Source organism: Carassius gibelio, chromosome B18, assembly GCF_023724105.1.
Source record: "Carassius gibelio isolate Cgi1373 ecotype wild population from Czech Republic chromosome B18, carGib1.2-hapl.c, whole genome shotgun sequence".
Classification (NCBI taxonomy): Eukaryota; Metazoa; Chordata; class Actinopteri; order Cypriniformes; family Cyprinidae; genus Carassius; species Carassius gibelio.
This window is the reverse complement of record NC_068413.1, coordinates 16,538,567-16,553,842: the sequence shown is the minus strand read 5'-3', so window position 1 is coordinate 16,553,842 and position 15,276 is coordinate 16,538,567. Positions and strand designations below refer to the sequence as shown.

The 15,276-nt window shown below is 41.7% G+C and overlaps 1 protein-coding gene and 15 non-coding genes across 17 annotated transcripts; 5 read left to right on the top strand and 11 right to left on the bottom strand.

Moving 5' to 3' along the window:
- The first annotated feature begins 137 nt into the window (after positions 1-137).
- Positions 138-224, top strand: trnay-gua (transfer RNA tyrosine (anticodon GUA)). The gene is given in 2 exon segments: positions 138-174; positions 189-224. It is a non-coding gene; the product is annotated as a tRNA-Tyr (tRNA).
- A 228-nt stretch (positions 225-452) lies between these two features.
- Positions 453-524, bottom strand: trnaw-cca (transfer RNA tryptophan (anticodon CCA)). The gene has a single exon. It is a non-coding gene; the product is annotated as a tRNA-Trp (tRNA).
- A 436-nt stretch (positions 525-960) lies between these two features.
- On the bottom strand, positions 961-1,032 carry trnaw-cca (transfer RNA tryptophan (anticodon CCA)). Its single transcript has one exon. It is a non-coding gene; the product is annotated as a tRNA-Trp (tRNA).
- A 454-nt stretch (positions 1,033-1,486) lies between these two features.
- Positions 1,487-1,558, bottom strand: trnaw-cca (transfer RNA tryptophan (anticodon CCA)). Its single transcript has one exon. It is a non-coding gene; the product is annotated as a tRNA-Trp (tRNA).
- A 436-nt stretch (positions 1,559-1,994) lies between these two features.
- Positions 1,995-2,066, bottom strand: trnaw-cca (transfer RNA tryptophan (anticodon CCA)). The gene has a single exon. It is a non-coding gene; the product is annotated as a tRNA-Trp (tRNA).
- Positions 2,067-2,520: 454 nt separating this feature from the next.
- trnaw-cca (transfer RNA tryptophan (anticodon CCA)) lies at positions 2,521-2,592 on the bottom strand. Its single transcript has one exon. It is a non-coding gene; the product is annotated as a tRNA-Trp (tRNA).
- Positions 2,593-3,028: 436 nt separating this feature from the next.
- trnaw-cca (transfer RNA tryptophan (anticodon CCA)) lies at positions 3,029-3,100 on the bottom strand. Its single transcript has one exon. It is a non-coding gene; the product is annotated as a tRNA-Trp (tRNA).
- A 139-nt stretch (positions 3,101-3,239) lies between these two features.
- On the top strand, positions 3,240-3,326 carry trnay-gua (transfer RNA tyrosine (anticodon GUA)). Its single transcript is given in 2 exon segments — positions 3,240-3,276; positions 3,291-3,326. It is a non-coding gene; the product is annotated as a tRNA-Tyr (tRNA).
- Positions 3,327-3,554: 228 nt separating this feature from the next.
- Positions 3,555-3,626, bottom strand: trnaw-cca (transfer RNA tryptophan (anticodon CCA)). Its single transcript has one exon. It is a non-coding gene; the product is annotated as a tRNA-Trp (tRNA).
- A 645-nt stretch (positions 3,627-4,271) lies between these two features.
- trnay-gua (transfer RNA tyrosine (anticodon GUA)) lies at positions 4,272-4,358 on the top strand. The gene is given in 2 exon segments: positions 4,272-4,308; positions 4,323-4,358. It is a non-coding gene; the product is annotated as a tRNA-Tyr (tRNA).
- Positions 4,359-5,109: 751 nt separating this feature from the next.
- Positions 5,110-5,181, bottom strand: trnaw-cca (transfer RNA tryptophan (anticodon CCA)). Its single transcript has one exon. It is a non-coding gene; the product is annotated as a tRNA-Trp (tRNA).
- Positions 5,182-5,615: 434 nt separating this feature from the next.
- trnaw-cca (transfer RNA tryptophan (anticodon CCA)) lies at positions 5,616-5,687 on the bottom strand. Its single transcript has one exon. It is a non-coding gene; the product is annotated as a tRNA-Trp (tRNA).
- A 139-nt stretch (positions 5,688-5,826) lies between these two features.
- Positions 5,827-5,913, top strand: trnay-gua (transfer RNA tyrosine (anticodon GUA)). The gene is given in 2 exon segments: positions 5,827-5,863; positions 5,878-5,913. It is a non-coding gene; the product is annotated as a tRNA-Tyr (tRNA).
- Positions 5,914-6,125: 212 nt separating this feature from the next.
- trnaw-cca (transfer RNA tryptophan (anticodon CCA)) lies at positions 6,126-6,197 on the bottom strand. Its single transcript has one exon. It is a non-coding gene; the product is annotated as a tRNA-Trp (tRNA).
- A 436-nt stretch (positions 6,198-6,633) lies between these two features.
- Positions 6,634-6,705, bottom strand: trnaw-cca (transfer RNA tryptophan (anticodon CCA)). The gene has a single exon. It is a non-coding gene; the product is annotated as a tRNA-Trp (tRNA).
- A 1,787-nt stretch (positions 6,706-8,492) lies between these two features.
- On the top strand, positions 8,493-14,820 carry LOC127977069 (uncharacterized). 2 transcript variants are annotated; one of them, XM_052581757.1, is made up of 11 exons: positions 8,493-8,920; positions 9,101-9,181; positions 9,303-9,413; positions 9,521-9,598; positions 9,721-9,915; positions 10,006-10,472; positions 10,583-10,910; positions 11,042-11,843; positions 11,967-12,176; positions 12,505-13,403; positions 13,513-14,820. In XM_052581757.1, exons 1-11 carry the CDS (start codon positions 8,774-8,776, stop codon positions 14,638-14,640), a joined length of 4,446 nt encoding a protein of 1,481 aa, XP_052437717.1. In that variant the 5' UTR covers positions 8,493-8,773; the 3' UTR covers positions 14,641-14,820. The 2 variants fall into 2 exon arrangements, with proteins under 2 accessions (XP_052437717.1, XP_052437716.1); XM_052581756.1 differs by having other exon boundaries at positions 10,003-10,472; positions 13,513-14,819.
- Positions 14,821-15,276: the final 456 nt, after the last annotated feature.

The following is a 15,276-nucleotide window of genomic DNA, read 5'->3' as shown; positions in this document are numbered from 1 at the left end:
AAAAAACAGGTTATTGCTTCCTTTGGATGGCCGTTGACGCATTCACCACAAAAATGGAGCCTATTGTTCTCAATAACCTCGAGAGGTACGGATGTCTGATTTTCTTGGAAACTTTTCGTGCCTTACGCTTTTTCCATCCTTCGATAGCTCAGCTGGTAGAGCGGAGGACTGTAGATGAGTTGTTGGGTATCCTTAGGTCGCTGGTTCAATTCCGGCTCGAAGGAGTGTGATTTTAAATTCAGATCAAATATTTTCACATTTCCTTTAGACTTCATATTGGCAGTTAAAAAAAGCCAATGGGTCAAGATCCAAATATATCACTTTACAGAGTGGAAGGAGTGTTTGTCATATTAGAGGCTTCTTTTTTACAAGCTTCAATAATTATGAAAACAAAGCTGGATGAAAACACTTGACGTTGGACTTCATACTTTTAATGTAAAGAAGAGATGGCTTGACCCCGACGTGATTTGAACACGCAACCTTCTGATCTGGAGTCAGACGCGCTACCGTTGCACCACGAGGTCTTAAAAAACTGTTTATTGCTTCCTTTGCATGGCCGTTGATGCATTCACCCCAATAAGGAGCCTAATTTTCCCAATAACCTCAAGAGGTACGGATGTCTGATTTTCTTGGAAACTTTTCGTGCCTTACGATTTTTCCATCCTTCTATAGCTCAGCTGGTAGAGCGAAGGACTGAAGATGAGTTGTTGGGTATCCTTAGGTCGCTGGTTCGATTGCGGCTCCAAGGAGTGTGATTTTAAATTCAGAGCAAATATTTTCACATTTCCTTTAGACCTCGTATTGGCAGTTAAAAAAACCAATGGGTCAAGATCCAAATATATCACCTTACAGAGTGGAAGGAGCGTTTGTCATATTAGAGGCTTCTTTTTTACACGCTTCAATAATTATGAAAACACTTGACGTTGGACTTCATACTTTTAATGTAAAGAAGAGACGGCTTGACCCCGACGTGATTTGAACACGCAACCTTCTGATCTGGAGTCAGACGTGCTACCGTTGCGCCACGAGGTCTTAAAAAACAGGTTATTGCTTCCTTTGCATGGCCGTTGACGCATTCACCACAAAAATGGAGCCTATTGTTCTCAATAACCTCGAGAGGTACGGATGTCTGATTTTCTTGGAAACTTTTCGTGCCTTACGCTTTTTCCATCCTTTGATAGCTCAGCTGGTAGAGCGGAGGACTGTAGATGAGTTGTTGGGTATCCTTAGGTCGCTGGTTCAATTCCGGCTCGAAGGAGTGTGATTTTAAATTCAGATCAAATATTTTCACATTTCCTTTAGACTTCATATTGGCAGTTAAAAAAAGCCAATGGGTCAAGATCCAAATATATCACTTTACAGAGTGGAAGGAGTGTTTGTCATATTAGAGGCTTCTTTTTTACAAGCTTCAATAATTATGAAAACAAAGCTGGATGAAAACACTTGACGTTGGACTTCATACTTTTAATGTAAAGAAGAGATGGCTTGACCCCGACGTGATTTGAACACGCAACCTTCTGATCTGGAGTCAGACGCGCTACCGTTGCGCCACGAGGTCTTAAAAAACTGTTTATTGCTTCCTTTGCATGGCCGTTGATGCATTCACCCCAATAAGGAGCCTACTTTTCCCAATAACCTCAAGAGGTACGGATGTCTGATTTTCTTGGAAACTTTTCGTGCCTTACGATTTTTCCATCCTTCTATAGCTCAGCTGGTAGAGCGAAGGACTGAAGATGAGTTGTTGGGTATCCTTAGGTCGCTGGTTCGATTGCGGCTCCAAGGAGTGTGATTTTAAATTCAGAGCAAATATTTTCACATTTCCTTTAGACCTCGTATTGGCAGTTAAAAAAACCAATGGGTCAAGATCCAAATATATCACCTTACAGAGTGGAAGGAGCGTTTGTCATATTAGAGGCTTCTTTTTTACACGCTTCAATAATTATGAAAACACTTGACGTTGGACTTCATACTTTTAATGTAAAGAAGAGACGGCTTGACCCCGACGTGATTTGAACACGCAACCTTCTGATCTGGAGTCAGACGCGCTACCGTTGCGCCACGAGGTCTTAAAAAACAGGTTATTGCTTCCTTTGCATGGCCGTTGACGCATTCACCACAAAAATGGAGCCTATTGTTCTCAATAACCTCGAGAGGTACGGATGTCTGATTTTCTTGGAAACTTTTCGTGCCTTACGCTTTTTCCATCCTTTGATAGCTCAGCTGGTAGAGCGGAGGACTGTAGATGAGTTGTTGGGTATCCTTAGGTCGCTGGTTCAATTCCGGCTCGAAGGAGTGTGATTTTAAATTCAGATCAAATATTTTCACATTTCCTTTAGACTTCATATTGGCAGTTAAAAAAAGCCAATGGGTCAAGATCCAAATATATCACTTTACAGAGTGGAAGGAGTGTTTGTCATATTAGAGGCTTCTTTTTTACAAGCTTCAATAATTATGAAAACAAAGCTGGATGAAAACACTTGACGTTGGACTTCATAATTTTAATGTAAAGAAGAGATGGCTTGACCCCGACGTGATTTGAACACGCAACCTTCTGATCTGGAGTCAGACGCGCTACCGTTGTGCCACGAGGTCTTAAAAAACAGGTTATTGCTTCCTTTGCATGGCCGTTGATGCATTCACCCCAATAAGGAGCCTACTTTTCCCAATAACCTCAAGAGGTACGGATGTCTGATTTTCTTGGAAACTTTTCGTGCCTTACGATTTTTCCATCCTTCTATAGCTCAGCTGGTAGAGCGAAGGACTGAAGATGAGTTGTTGGGTATCCTTAGGTCGCTGGTTCGATTGCGGCTCCAAGGAGTGTGATTTTAAATTCAGAGCAAATATTTTCACATTTCCTTTAGACCTCGTATTGGCAGTTAAAAAAGCCAATGGGTCAAGATCCAAATATATCACCTTACAGAGTGGAAGGAGCGTTTGTCATATTAGAGGCTTCTTTTTTACACGCTTCAATAATTATGAAAACAATTGACGTTGGACTTCATACTTTTAATGTAAAGAAGAGACGGCTTGACCCCGACGTGATTTGAACACGCAACCTTCTGATCTGGAGTCAGACGCGCTACCGTTGCGCCACGAGGTCTTAAAAAATTGGTTATTGCTTCCTTTGCATGGCCGTTGACGCATTCACCACAAAAATGGAGCCTATTGTTCTCAATAACCTCGAGAGGTACGGATGTCTGATTTTCTTGGAAACTTTTCGTGCCTTACGCTTTTTCCATCCTTCGATAGCTCAGCTGGTAGAGCGGAGGACTGTAGATGAGTTGTTGGGTATCCTTAGGTCGCTGGTTCAATTCCGGCTCGAAGGAGTGTGATTTTAAATTCAGATCAAATATTTTCACATTTCCTTTAGACTTCATATTGGCAGTTAAAAAAAGCCAATGGGTCAAGATCCAAATATATCACTTTACAGAGTGGAAGGAGTGTTTGTCATATTAGAGGCTTCTTTTTTACAAGCTTCAATAATTATGAAAACAAAGCTGGATGAAAACACTTGACGTTGGACTTCATACTTTTAATGTAAAGAAGAGATGGCTTGACCCCGACGTGATTTGAACACGCAACCTTCTGATCTGGAGTCAGACGCGCTACCGTTGCGCCACGAGGTCTTAAAAAACAGGTTATTGCTTCCTTTGCATGGCCGTTGATGCATTCACCCCAATAAGGAGCCTACTTTTCCCAATAACCTCAAGAGGTACGGATGTCTGATTTTCTTGGAAACTTTTCGTGCCTTACAATTTTTCCATCCTTCTATAGCTCAGCTGGTAGAGCGAAGGACTGAAGATGAGTTGTTGGGTATCCTTAGGTCGCTGGTTCGATTGCGGCTCCAAGGAGTGTGATTTTAAATTCAGAGCAAATATTTTCACATTTCCTTTAGACCTCGTATTGGCAGTTAAAAAAGCCAATGGGTCAAGATCCAAATATATCACCTTACAGAGTGGAAGGAGCGTTTGTCATATTAGAGGCTTCTTTTTTACACGCTTCAATAATTATGAAAACAATTGACGTTGGACTTCATACTTTTAATGTAAAGAAGAGATGGCTTGACCCCAACGTGATTTGAACACGCAACCTTCTGATCTGGAGTCAGACGCGCTACCGTTGCGTCACAAGGACTTAAAAAGCAGGTTATTGCTTCCTTTGCCTGACCGCTGATGCATTCACCCCAATAAGGAGCCTACTTTTCCCAATAACCTCAAGAGGTACGGATGTCTGATTTTCTTGGAAACTTTTCGTGCCTTACAATTTTCCATCCTTCGATAGCTCAGCTGGTAGAGCGAAGGACTGTAGATGAGTTGTTGGGTATCCTTAGGTCGCTGGTTCGATTCCGGCTCGAAGGAGTGTGATTTTAAATTCAGATCAAATATTTTCACATTTCCTTTAGACTTCGTATTGGCAGTTAAAAAAAGCCAATGGGTCAAGATCCAAATATATAACTTTACAGAGTGGAAGTAGTGTTTGTCATATTAGAGGCTTCTTTTTTACAAGCTTCAATAATTATGAAAACAAAGCTGGATGAAAACACTTGACGTTGGACTTCATACTTTTAATGTAAAGAAGAGATGGCTTGACCCCAACGTGATTTGAACACGCAACCTTCTGATCTGGAGTCAGACGCGCTACCGTTGCGTCACCAGGACTTAAAAAGCAGGTTATTGCTTCCTTTGCCTGACCGCTGATGCATTCACCCCAATAAGGAGCCTACTTTTCCCAATAACCTCAAGAGGTACGGATGTCTGATTTTCTTGGAAACTTTTCGTGCCTTACAATTTTCCATCCTTCGATAGCTCAGCTGGTAGAGCGAAGGACTGTAGATTAGTTGTTGGGTATCCTTAGGTCGCTGGTTCGATTCCGGATCGAAGGAGTGTGATTTTAAATTCAGATCAAATATTTTCACATTTCCTTTAGACTTCGTATTGGCAGTTAAAAAAAGCCAATGGGTCAAGATCCAAATATATAACTTTACAGAGTGGAAGTAGTGTTTGTCATATTAGAGGCTTCTTTTTTACAGCTTCAATAATTATGAAAACGAAGCTGGATGAAAACGCTTGACGTTGGACTTCATACTTTTAATGTAAAGAAGAGATGGCTTGACCCCGACGTAATTTGAACACGCAACCTTCTGATCTGGGGTCAGACGCGCTACCATTGCGCCACGAGGTCTTAAAAAACAGGTTATTGCTTCCTTTGCATGGTCGTTGACGCATTCACCACAAAAAGGAGCCTATTTTTCCCAATAACCTCGAGAGGTACGGATGTCTGAATTTCTTGACACCTTCTGGTGCCTTATGCGTTACATCCTTCGATAGCTCAGCTGGTAGAGCGGAGGACTGTAGATGAGTTGTTGGGTATCCTTAGGTCGCTGGTTCGATTGCGGCTCCGAGGAGTGTGATTTTAAATTCAGAGCAAATATTTTCACATTTCCTTTAGACCTCGTATTGGCAGTTAAAAAAGCCAATGGGTCAAGATCCAAATATATCACCTTACAGAGTGGAAGGAGCGTTTGTCATATTAGAGGCTTCTTTTTTACACGCTTCAATAATTATGAAAACAATTGACGTTGGACTTCATACTTTTAATGTAAAGAAGAGACGGCTTGACCCCGACGTGATTTGAACACGCAACCTTCTGATCTGGAGTCAGACGCGCTACCGTTGCGCCACGAGGTCTTAAAAAACAGGTTATTGCTTCCTTTGCATGGCCGTTGACGCATTCACCACAAAAATGGAGCCTATTTTTCTCAATAACCTCGAGAGGTACGGATGTCTGATTTTCTTGGAAACTTTTCGTGCCTTACGCTTTTTCCATCCTTCGATAGCTCAGCTGGTAGAGCGGAGGACTGTAGATGAGTTGTTGGGTATCCTTAGGTCGCTGGTTCAATTCCGGCTCGAAGGAGTGTGATTTTAAATTCAGATCAAATATTTTCACATTTCCTTTAGACTTCATATTGGCATTTAAAAAAAGCCAATGGGTCAAGATCCAAATATATCACTTTACAGAGTGGAAGGAGTGTTTGTCATATTAGAGGCTTCTTTTTTACAAGCTTCAATAATTATGAAAACACTTGACGTTGGACTTCATACTTTTAATGTAAAGAAGAGATGGCTTGACCCCGACGTGATTTGAACACACAACCTTCTGATCTGGAGTCAGACGCGCTACCGTTGCGCCACGAGGTCTTAAAAAACAGGTTATTGCTTCCTTTGCAAGGCCGTTGATGCATTCACCCCAATAAGGAGCCTACTTTTCCCAATAACCTCAAGAGGTACGGATGTCTGATTTTCTTGGAAACTTTTCGTGCCTTACAATTTTTCCATCCTTCTATAGCTCAGCTGGTAGAGCGAAGGACTGAAGATGAGTTGTTGGGTATCCTTAGGTTGCTGGTTCGATTGCGGCTCCAAGGAGTGTGATTTTAAATTCAGAGCAAATATTTTCACATTTCCTTTAGACCTCGTATTGGCAGTTAAAAAAGCCAATGGGTCAAGATCCAAATATATCACCTTACAGAGTGGAAGGAGCGTTTGTCATATTAGAGGCTTCTTTTTTACACGCTTCAATAATTATGAAAACAATTGACGTTGGACTTCATACTTTTAATGTAAAGAAGAGACGGCTTGACCCCGACGTGATTTGAACACGCAACCTTCTGATCTGGAGTCAGACGCGCTACCGCTGCGCCACAAGGTCTTAAAAAACAGGTTATTGCTTCCTTTGCATGGCCGTTGACGCATTCACCACAAAAATGGAGCCTATTTTTCTCAACAACCTCGAGAGGTACGGATGTCTGATTTTCTTGGAAACTTTTCGTGCCTTACGCTTTTTCCATCCTTCGATAGCTCAGCTGGTAGAGCGGAGGACTGTAGATGAGTTGTTGGGTATCCATAGGTCGCTGGTTCAATTCCGGCTTGAAGGAGTGTGATTTTAAATTCAGATCAAATATTTTCACATTTCCTTTAGACTTCGTATTGGCAGTTAAAAAAAGCCAATGGGTCAAGATCCAAATATATCACTTTACAGAGTGGAAGGAGTGTTTGTCATATTAGAGGCTTCTTTTTTACAAGCTTCAATAATTATGAAAACAAAGCTGGATGAAAACACTTGACGTTGGACTTCATACTTTTAATGTAAAGAAGAGATGGCTTGACCCCAACGTGATTTGAACACGCAACCTTCTGATCTGGAGTCAGACGCGCTACCGTTGCGTCACAAGGACTTAAAAAGCAGGTTATTGCTTCCTTTGCCTGACCGCTGATGCATTCACCCCAATAAGGAGCCTACTTTTCCCAATAACCTCAAGAGGTACGGATGTCTGATTTTCTTGGAAACTTTTCGTGCCTTACAATTTTCCATCCTTCGATGGCGGTACCTGACAACCACAAGTCTGTAAAATTAATCCAATTGTATGCCGACTTCTATCTTTTAAAAACCAATCACGTTATGACCTCTATCTTTTGAAAACCAATCACGTTACGACCTCTATCTTTTGAAAACCAATCACGTTACGACTTCTATCTTTTAAAAACCAATCACGTTACGACTTCTATCTTTTATAAATCAATCACGTTGCGATCTCTATTTTTCCGCGTCCAATGAAATGGCAAGGTCTATTTCTCATACACCAATCACGCACGTCCTCGCCAATTGCATGTAATCTCCGCTCAGGTAACCTTAAATTATTTACATTCCGCTCATGTATGTTATTTATATCTTGATATGAATGAAATGGTTTAGGATTTTTGTTCTTTAGGAATAGCAAGATTGGCCATGTAAATTAGCCTATGATTACCGCTTGATACTACGTAACGTCAACTGTCACTGATGTGTAAATACTATTACGACCGGAGCTAACGTAACTGTAAATATGTCGAATTTAACCGATTAACAAGTTTTCTCAATGAAAAAAAAAATGCTTTTTATTTAATTGTAATAAGGTTCCACAGCTTTTTCCAAATGCGGCATTTGAACACACAAAATAAATTTGGAAAATGTTAATGTTTTGTTTAACTTTTACACGTATGTTATATGTTTGTACATATGTTATGACCAGTCAAAAGAAGTGAATGGATAAGTTTATACATTCAGGTTCATGCCCTTATCACATGGACACAGTTGAAAGACCACAATATGTTTAATCTGAGTATTTGTTTTAGTCAAATTAATCCATAATGCTATATATTTATTTATTTATTTATACTCATAAACGTGTTGTATGAGCCTAGGTCATTGAGACATACAGCCATAATAGAAAGATCTATCACAACTTGTTAAGACTCTATGTAATTGTTCTTATACTTTTATTCTTGTTATAATCTTATTATATGTATTTTTTTATATTTGTACAAACATACACACATACATACAAACATATATATATATATATATATATATATATATATATATATATATATATATATATATATATATATATATATATATATATATATATATATATAAATGTTATATAATTGTTTTGACATTATATATATGACTGAATTGTGCAATTGAAATGTTTCCTCTTGGCATGAATATAGCCCCTGCTGCTGACATGGCATTAAATAATAAATAAATAAATCACAACATGTTATATGTAAGATAATATGTGTATTATAATGAACTTATAATCTGCTATAATATGGCGGTCGTTCTGGACCAGGAACACAACTAGCTATCATGAAATGAACACAACAGGAGGGTAAATGCTACAGGCTACAATGGCAGTTAGTGTAACGTGTTATGTAGTGTTTCAGGCAACGACATGGCTTCAGCTAAGTCTCACAAAGGCATGAGTAATGCTGAATGGCTTGCGCGTCTGGAGAGTTTTGCCCAAACAGGAGTTTGGCCATCTACACAGGGGAATAGACCTTCTCCCCGACAAAAAAGATGGCATGAGATGTATCAGAAGGTAAGTTATGCAGCTAGATTCATGGGCAAACTAACAAACTTTTTTGACAATACATTGTGGTATTTTTATTTATGTGTATGGTTAAGTAATTACATGTAAATACAATGTTATATTGATATAATTATGATGACTTATTGCTGTTTTGAGATCCAGTGTCAGAGGTATAATTCATGTTCACAGATAGAAAAGTGCCCTCTGCAAATGAGGGGACAGACCACTCTTCTGAAGGAAGCTCAGACATGTATTTGTGGCTTTCACAAGGTAACTTCAATTAGCCTGGTTCAAGTTGCATAAATAGATAGATGTGTTTGCAACATCAATGTGTCTTTATATCTAAAATCACATTAGGAAGACTGTTTTGTACTTTATGCATGTGTCACAGGTTCATCCACCAGTCACAGGGGAAGCATCACAGAGCACCCCGGCCCAAAGCACACCCTCTGTCAGCGATGTGTCATGTCCTGCAAAGAGACCTAAACTGACATTGTCAATGGTAAGCAGACCACACTATTGCATGCATCACTGCAGATACTGAAACATCTCAACCTTTAACTATAGTGTTAGGGTTTTGTTATCACTAACCATGACAAATCTTTTTAGTTTGAAAAGTCAAGGTTTGGAGGCTCACATGTGGCAGCAGCAAAACCTAATTTGAGCACCCAGAGGAAAACCTCTCAGGTTAATATTAAAAGACATCAAGACTTTTATAATGTCATCATGACTTTATCACTATGTAATTTTAATGTATTAAAAACATGGCAATCCCCTTAATAAATTATTCATAATGTTTGACTCCACAGATGTTAGAGCACTCCAGTTCAGCTACAGTTTCATGTCCACCCTCTGATCCTCATCCTCCTCCATCCCCCAAACCTCATCAGCCCGTCATCCAGTCCTCCTCTTCCTTCTTCCTTCCTCCACCTCAGAGTTCACAACGCATCAAAAAAACAGCAACGCCATCAACTGTTTCTGAGAATACTGTTGTGAGGAGCCCAGTAAGATCTCATTCAAAATATATACATGTCTTCATCATTTAATGCTCTCTTAGCTTTTATTTAAACCAGTGTTTTTTATAATATCAGCAGGTCTCATCTCAGCCAGAAGATCTCCCCCTTCTGTGGCCACAGACAATGCCACAGCAAGACCAGAAGTGGGTGTCAGAAGCACTTTTTAGGGTTGGTGCAAAGGGAAAGCTGGAGCTGCGTGAAAACCTACAGTTGTGGTATCACCCCCCACCACCAGCCCTGTTGTACCACCAAGCTCCAACACCTGATAGGTTTTTTTCACAGCGTCTCTTGCTCTGGATGCCATATAAGCTGTGGAAGGTGCGGCTCCAGTGTACTAACCCTGCCTGTGCCAGGCAACAGCTGTGTGGTGGTGGACTGCACAGGAGGGTACGACAGGTGTTAGACATTGACAGATACTACAACCTGGTGACAGAGACCCTGATCTGCACCAGGTGTAGAACCAGCTATCTGTCCTGGAGTCAAGCTGTGCTGCAGCAGTTGGACCTGGCCCATCGATCTGAATTCAGGGTCATCCTCACACGCAAGTAATTATTTTGCAGTCATTTTCACTTATGTGCTACCCTTTCTGATAAATATTTCCTACAATAATTAGATACCTTATAATAAGATACTTAAATGAATGCTTTTTTCCAAGGTATGCCTGTGACATTCGGGTTCTTCGCTTGCTGCGTGAGAGGGGCATGGGGAATGGCCCAGTGAGGATCATCGGCCAGCTGAGAGAGAACCACAGTGAGGAGTGGTTGAAACGTGCGCTTCGGTACACATCAGAGTGTGTGGCCTTTTTTGATAATCGTGGCCTGCATCCGCTGCACTTCCAGGAGCCACCACCACTTGCTTCAGTACCCAGCTACAAATGGCTCCTCACTGTATATAGTCAGGACATTCTCAACAGGCTCGATCACATAAAGGCCAGCATAACATCCACGTATGGATCAATCTTAAAAATGGATTCAACTAAGAAGGTCAGATAAGCTGCTTAATTGACTGTACCCTTATCTATAATGTATTGTTAGACCAAGAGAGCTTTATTTTTTTCAGTGTAACTGATTTGGATGCATGTTGTATTATTTGCTATGCTTATTGTTTCTTTCAGATCACCAAGAAGTTGAGCGGGCCTGCGAAAGGCACAGCACAGTGGCTTACCTCAGTGGGCAATGAGATAGGTCAGGTGCTGATGAGTGTCCTGACTGCGAATGAAGGGGCTGGGTTAGACCTCATGGCTGCAGGGCTCATGGAGCGATACCGGAGTGCTGGTGTTGATCCTCCCACTATCATTTATGTGGACTGTGATTGTTGCAAGAAAGTGGGAGAGACTAAATTGAAGAGGCGGTTCAGCGGCTGGCCAGATGTCATCGTCCGCCTAGACATTTGGCATTTTATGCGACGTCTGGCAGTAGGGTGCACCACTGACGCCCACCAGTTGTACCCTACTTTTATGGCAAGGCTGTCATCCTGTATTTTTGAGTGGGATGCAGGGGATCTCACTCTGCTGAGACAGGCCAAAAGGGAGCAACTCATCCAACAGGGCTGGCCTACTCTGTCGGAGGCAGAACTGGACCATCATTTAACTAAAGCTGAGCTGCTCCAGCACTGCAGGAGGAGAACACGGGGAGAAGAAACCACTTTCCGCCTCCTTGATATGCTCATCAGAGAGCTCATGGGTGGCAAGGGGAATGATGCTCTTGGTGTTCCTCTACTTGACAGTGTGAGAATGCAGCACATCTGGAATGTCCAGAGGCGGCACATCACCTGTATCCAAGACCCTCCAAATGTGCCGCTCTATACTGAAACTGGAACTACAAGCAAGGGTGGGGTGGTTCTAAAAACTTATCGTTGTGCCAGAGGCTCCACATCCCTGGAATCATTTCACTGCCACCTAAACAGATTTATTCCAGGTTTGTCATGTCAGAATATACCACATTTTGCCACTAATTCCTGTTTATCAAGATATTTGCAGATTAAATTTTATGTTTTGCATTTTCTCAAAGCAATATTTGGCTTTCTATTTCTTTTTCTAGGGAACAGCGCAAACAGCCTGAACTTCCAGATTTATCTCCTGGAAGGTTTATTACGCTGGAATCAGGACCGGGCTGAAGCTGCTGTTGCAGATGGAGGTTCAACTCTGCGCTCTTACACAGGGGAGCTGGTTTACTCTGTCAATGAGAACTACAATAAGTTGTATGGCAGGAAATTGGTCCCTAGCTTCACTCCACCTGCAGTATACACAGGTAAAAATATTTTGATAAATGCAGCTCATGATGTAGCATGTTTTTGGTAAAATTACAAGTGCTTTTGGACAATAATAATGTAATTTTGACATATCAGAGAAAAATTATACTACCAGAATATTTATACATTATTCTGTGTTCTAGGTTTCAGGGCAGAAAATAAAATACATAGTAGAATATAGAGTAATCCTGTATTTTTATGATACCCTCTGAATTAGATATATATTGTTCATACAGAAGTGGACAACAAAATATTTACTGCATTTCTAAATAAACCTTTCTGCATAATTTCCATTAAAAATGTTTCCTGTTACAAATATTTCCTCAGGGGAGCTCATTGGAGTACAGTACTTGTTGAGGCAGAATAGTCAGCCCTTGGAGGACATGTGCCCTACCTCTGATAGGACCTCTCAATTGCTGGAGGAGATAGATGTGGAGGAGCAAGTGGAAAAGGATGAGGGTTTCATTGATTTCTTTGGAGAGGAAGCCACAGTGGCAAATCTTGTGGCATCAGATGACTTAGTCCTTTCAGGTCCACCAGTTCTACCAGCTGCACCAGTTCCCAGTGTCCAGGCTCCTACAGCTGCACCACTGCCCAGTGTCAAAATTCCACCACTGCCCATTGTCCAGACTCCACCACTGCCCAGTGTCCAGACTCCACCATTGCCCAGTGTCCAGACTCCACCACTGCCCAGTGTCCAGACTCCACCATTGCCCAGTGTCCAGACTCCACCATTGCCCAGTGTCCAAACTCCACCACTGCCCAGTGTCCAGACTCCACCACTGCCCAGTGTCCAGGCTCCACCACTGCTCAGAGTCCGGGCTCCTTCAACTGCACCAGTGCCCAGTGTAGCTGCATCACTGCTCAGTGTCCAGGCTCCACCATTGTTCAGAGTCCGGGCTCCTTCAGCTGCACCAGTGCCCAGTGTCCAGGCTCCACCACTGCTCAGAGTCCGGGCTCCTTCAGCTGCACCAGTGCCCAGTGTAGCTGCACCACTGCCCAGTGTCCAGACTCCACCACTGCCCAGTGTCCAGGCTCCACCACTGCTCAGAGTCCGGGCTCCTTCAGCTGCACCAGTGCCCAGTGTAGCTGCACCACTGCCCAGTGTCCAGACTCCACCACTGCCCAGTGTCCAGGCTCCACCACTGCTCAGAGTCCGGGCTCCTTCAGCTGCACCAGTACCCAGTGTCCAGGATCCTTTAGATACACCAGTGCCCTCAGCAATGGTAAAATTTCCTTTTCTATACGAATTGTCACTCATTTAGTTATCTGCCATTAAGCAGTAAACTTACTTAACAGCATGTAAATACCTAACCAACAGTTATATATTTCCAGGCTGTTGACGAACACTGCATTCCTGGAATGGACCGGGTGGATGCGTTGGCAGAGTGTCTGGTGGAGCTGCGCACACAGACAAGCCTCACACTTACCAACCAACAAGTTGCGACCATTGTGGGTCTGTGGCAGAACCTGGACAAATTTGATAAAGACAGGGTGGTGTATGCTGCTCGTCATCAAGACAGGCTACTTACAGGACGTTTTAGGTCCCCAAAAAAGAAAGCTGTCTTCACTCCTGGTGTCGACAGCACAAAAAAGTGTGTTTTGGGTTCTAGCGGCTCTCCAGCACAGTGGCCTAATTGCTGTCGCCTTGTTGAAATGATTTTCATAAGGTTATGTAACATCCACCGAAGCCCCAAGAAACAGCGGACAGAATGTCTGTCTAGATGGGATCTCATTCTTCGTGATTACAGAAAAATTCGGCAGCTAATCCTGAGCAATGGAACGGTGATGAGTGACACAACCCTTCAGCTAGTTGAGGTAAATCAGAGGACCCTTACGACATGGCACAATAACCGTTTAAAGGGTCAGGAGGTCTCCTTGCTGTTGCAAGGGCTGGACCTTCCAGAGGCACGTCCAGTGGCTTTGGATGTTTTGCCTCCAGCACGAGTACAGCCTGTTGTGCCTCCACAATATAGCCACCAGTTGCATACCTACCAGATGCCACCAGACACAGCTGGACAGGCAAAGACAAAGTTTAGAAAGATTGCGCCCTCAGCTACCTGTACATCTGCCACAGCAACTTCAATCTGGCCATCAGCCGTACACCCTCAGCGTTCAGCCACGTCCAGCCAGCTAAGGACAATTTGTCCCAGGCCGACAGCACCACACCCATTGGTTCCTGACACACCCACTGCCCCTGTTGTGTCTCAGATGTTTCTGGTGCCCTGCCCAGCCCCATTTTCCACCATTAACCCTGGAGCAATTTCCTCTGAGCCACCTGCAAATGACACAGCCACTCCAACCAAACGATCGTACAATCGCACTGTAAAAGCAAATTCGTGCAGAAAGTGTGGCCAATTTCGTACTCAAGAAACTGGCCATAGCCAGTACAAAGGCAAAATATATTGCCCTAATAAAGAAACAATTACGAAGGAGCAGTGGTTACAGATTATGAGAAGATAACTCATTTATTTATGTGTGATACATTCATTTTGTTCTCTTGGTTGGATCTGTTCTGTTTTTTATCTTCCAGCCATATTTAATGTTAAAGAGTTATACTGTGCACTTTTTTTTATCTTGTATTATTATTATTATTATTATTATTATTATTATTATAAACATGTGGGTATGTATGTGAATACACTATAATACATATGGAAATATATATACATATTAAATAAAGTTAAACTATTATTATTATTATTATAGAAAGGTTTATGTGTAGAGGAAGCAGTATAAAGTAAAATACCAAAATGTGTAGATTTTGATGTATATATTTATATATTTTTTTGTACTTATTTTATATAGCGTGTGCACTTAAAATTCTTAATTTTATATTGAATTTAGTACTTTTCCTACATTTTTTTAAATATGTATATAGTTAATAAATATATTTCTCTTTGACTGGTGTGTTGTATTTATTTGTTTTATTGAATGTAATGACATTCAGTTTACAGTTAAATTCAGTGTCACGTGTAGCTTTGCAGTAAGTAATATGATACAATAAAGTGTGAATGCCGTAATAAGGAGGTTATTTTGTCCCTACTGCCACAGGAAATGATTGCCTTAATAAATGCACTTTGACTAATGATAATGATA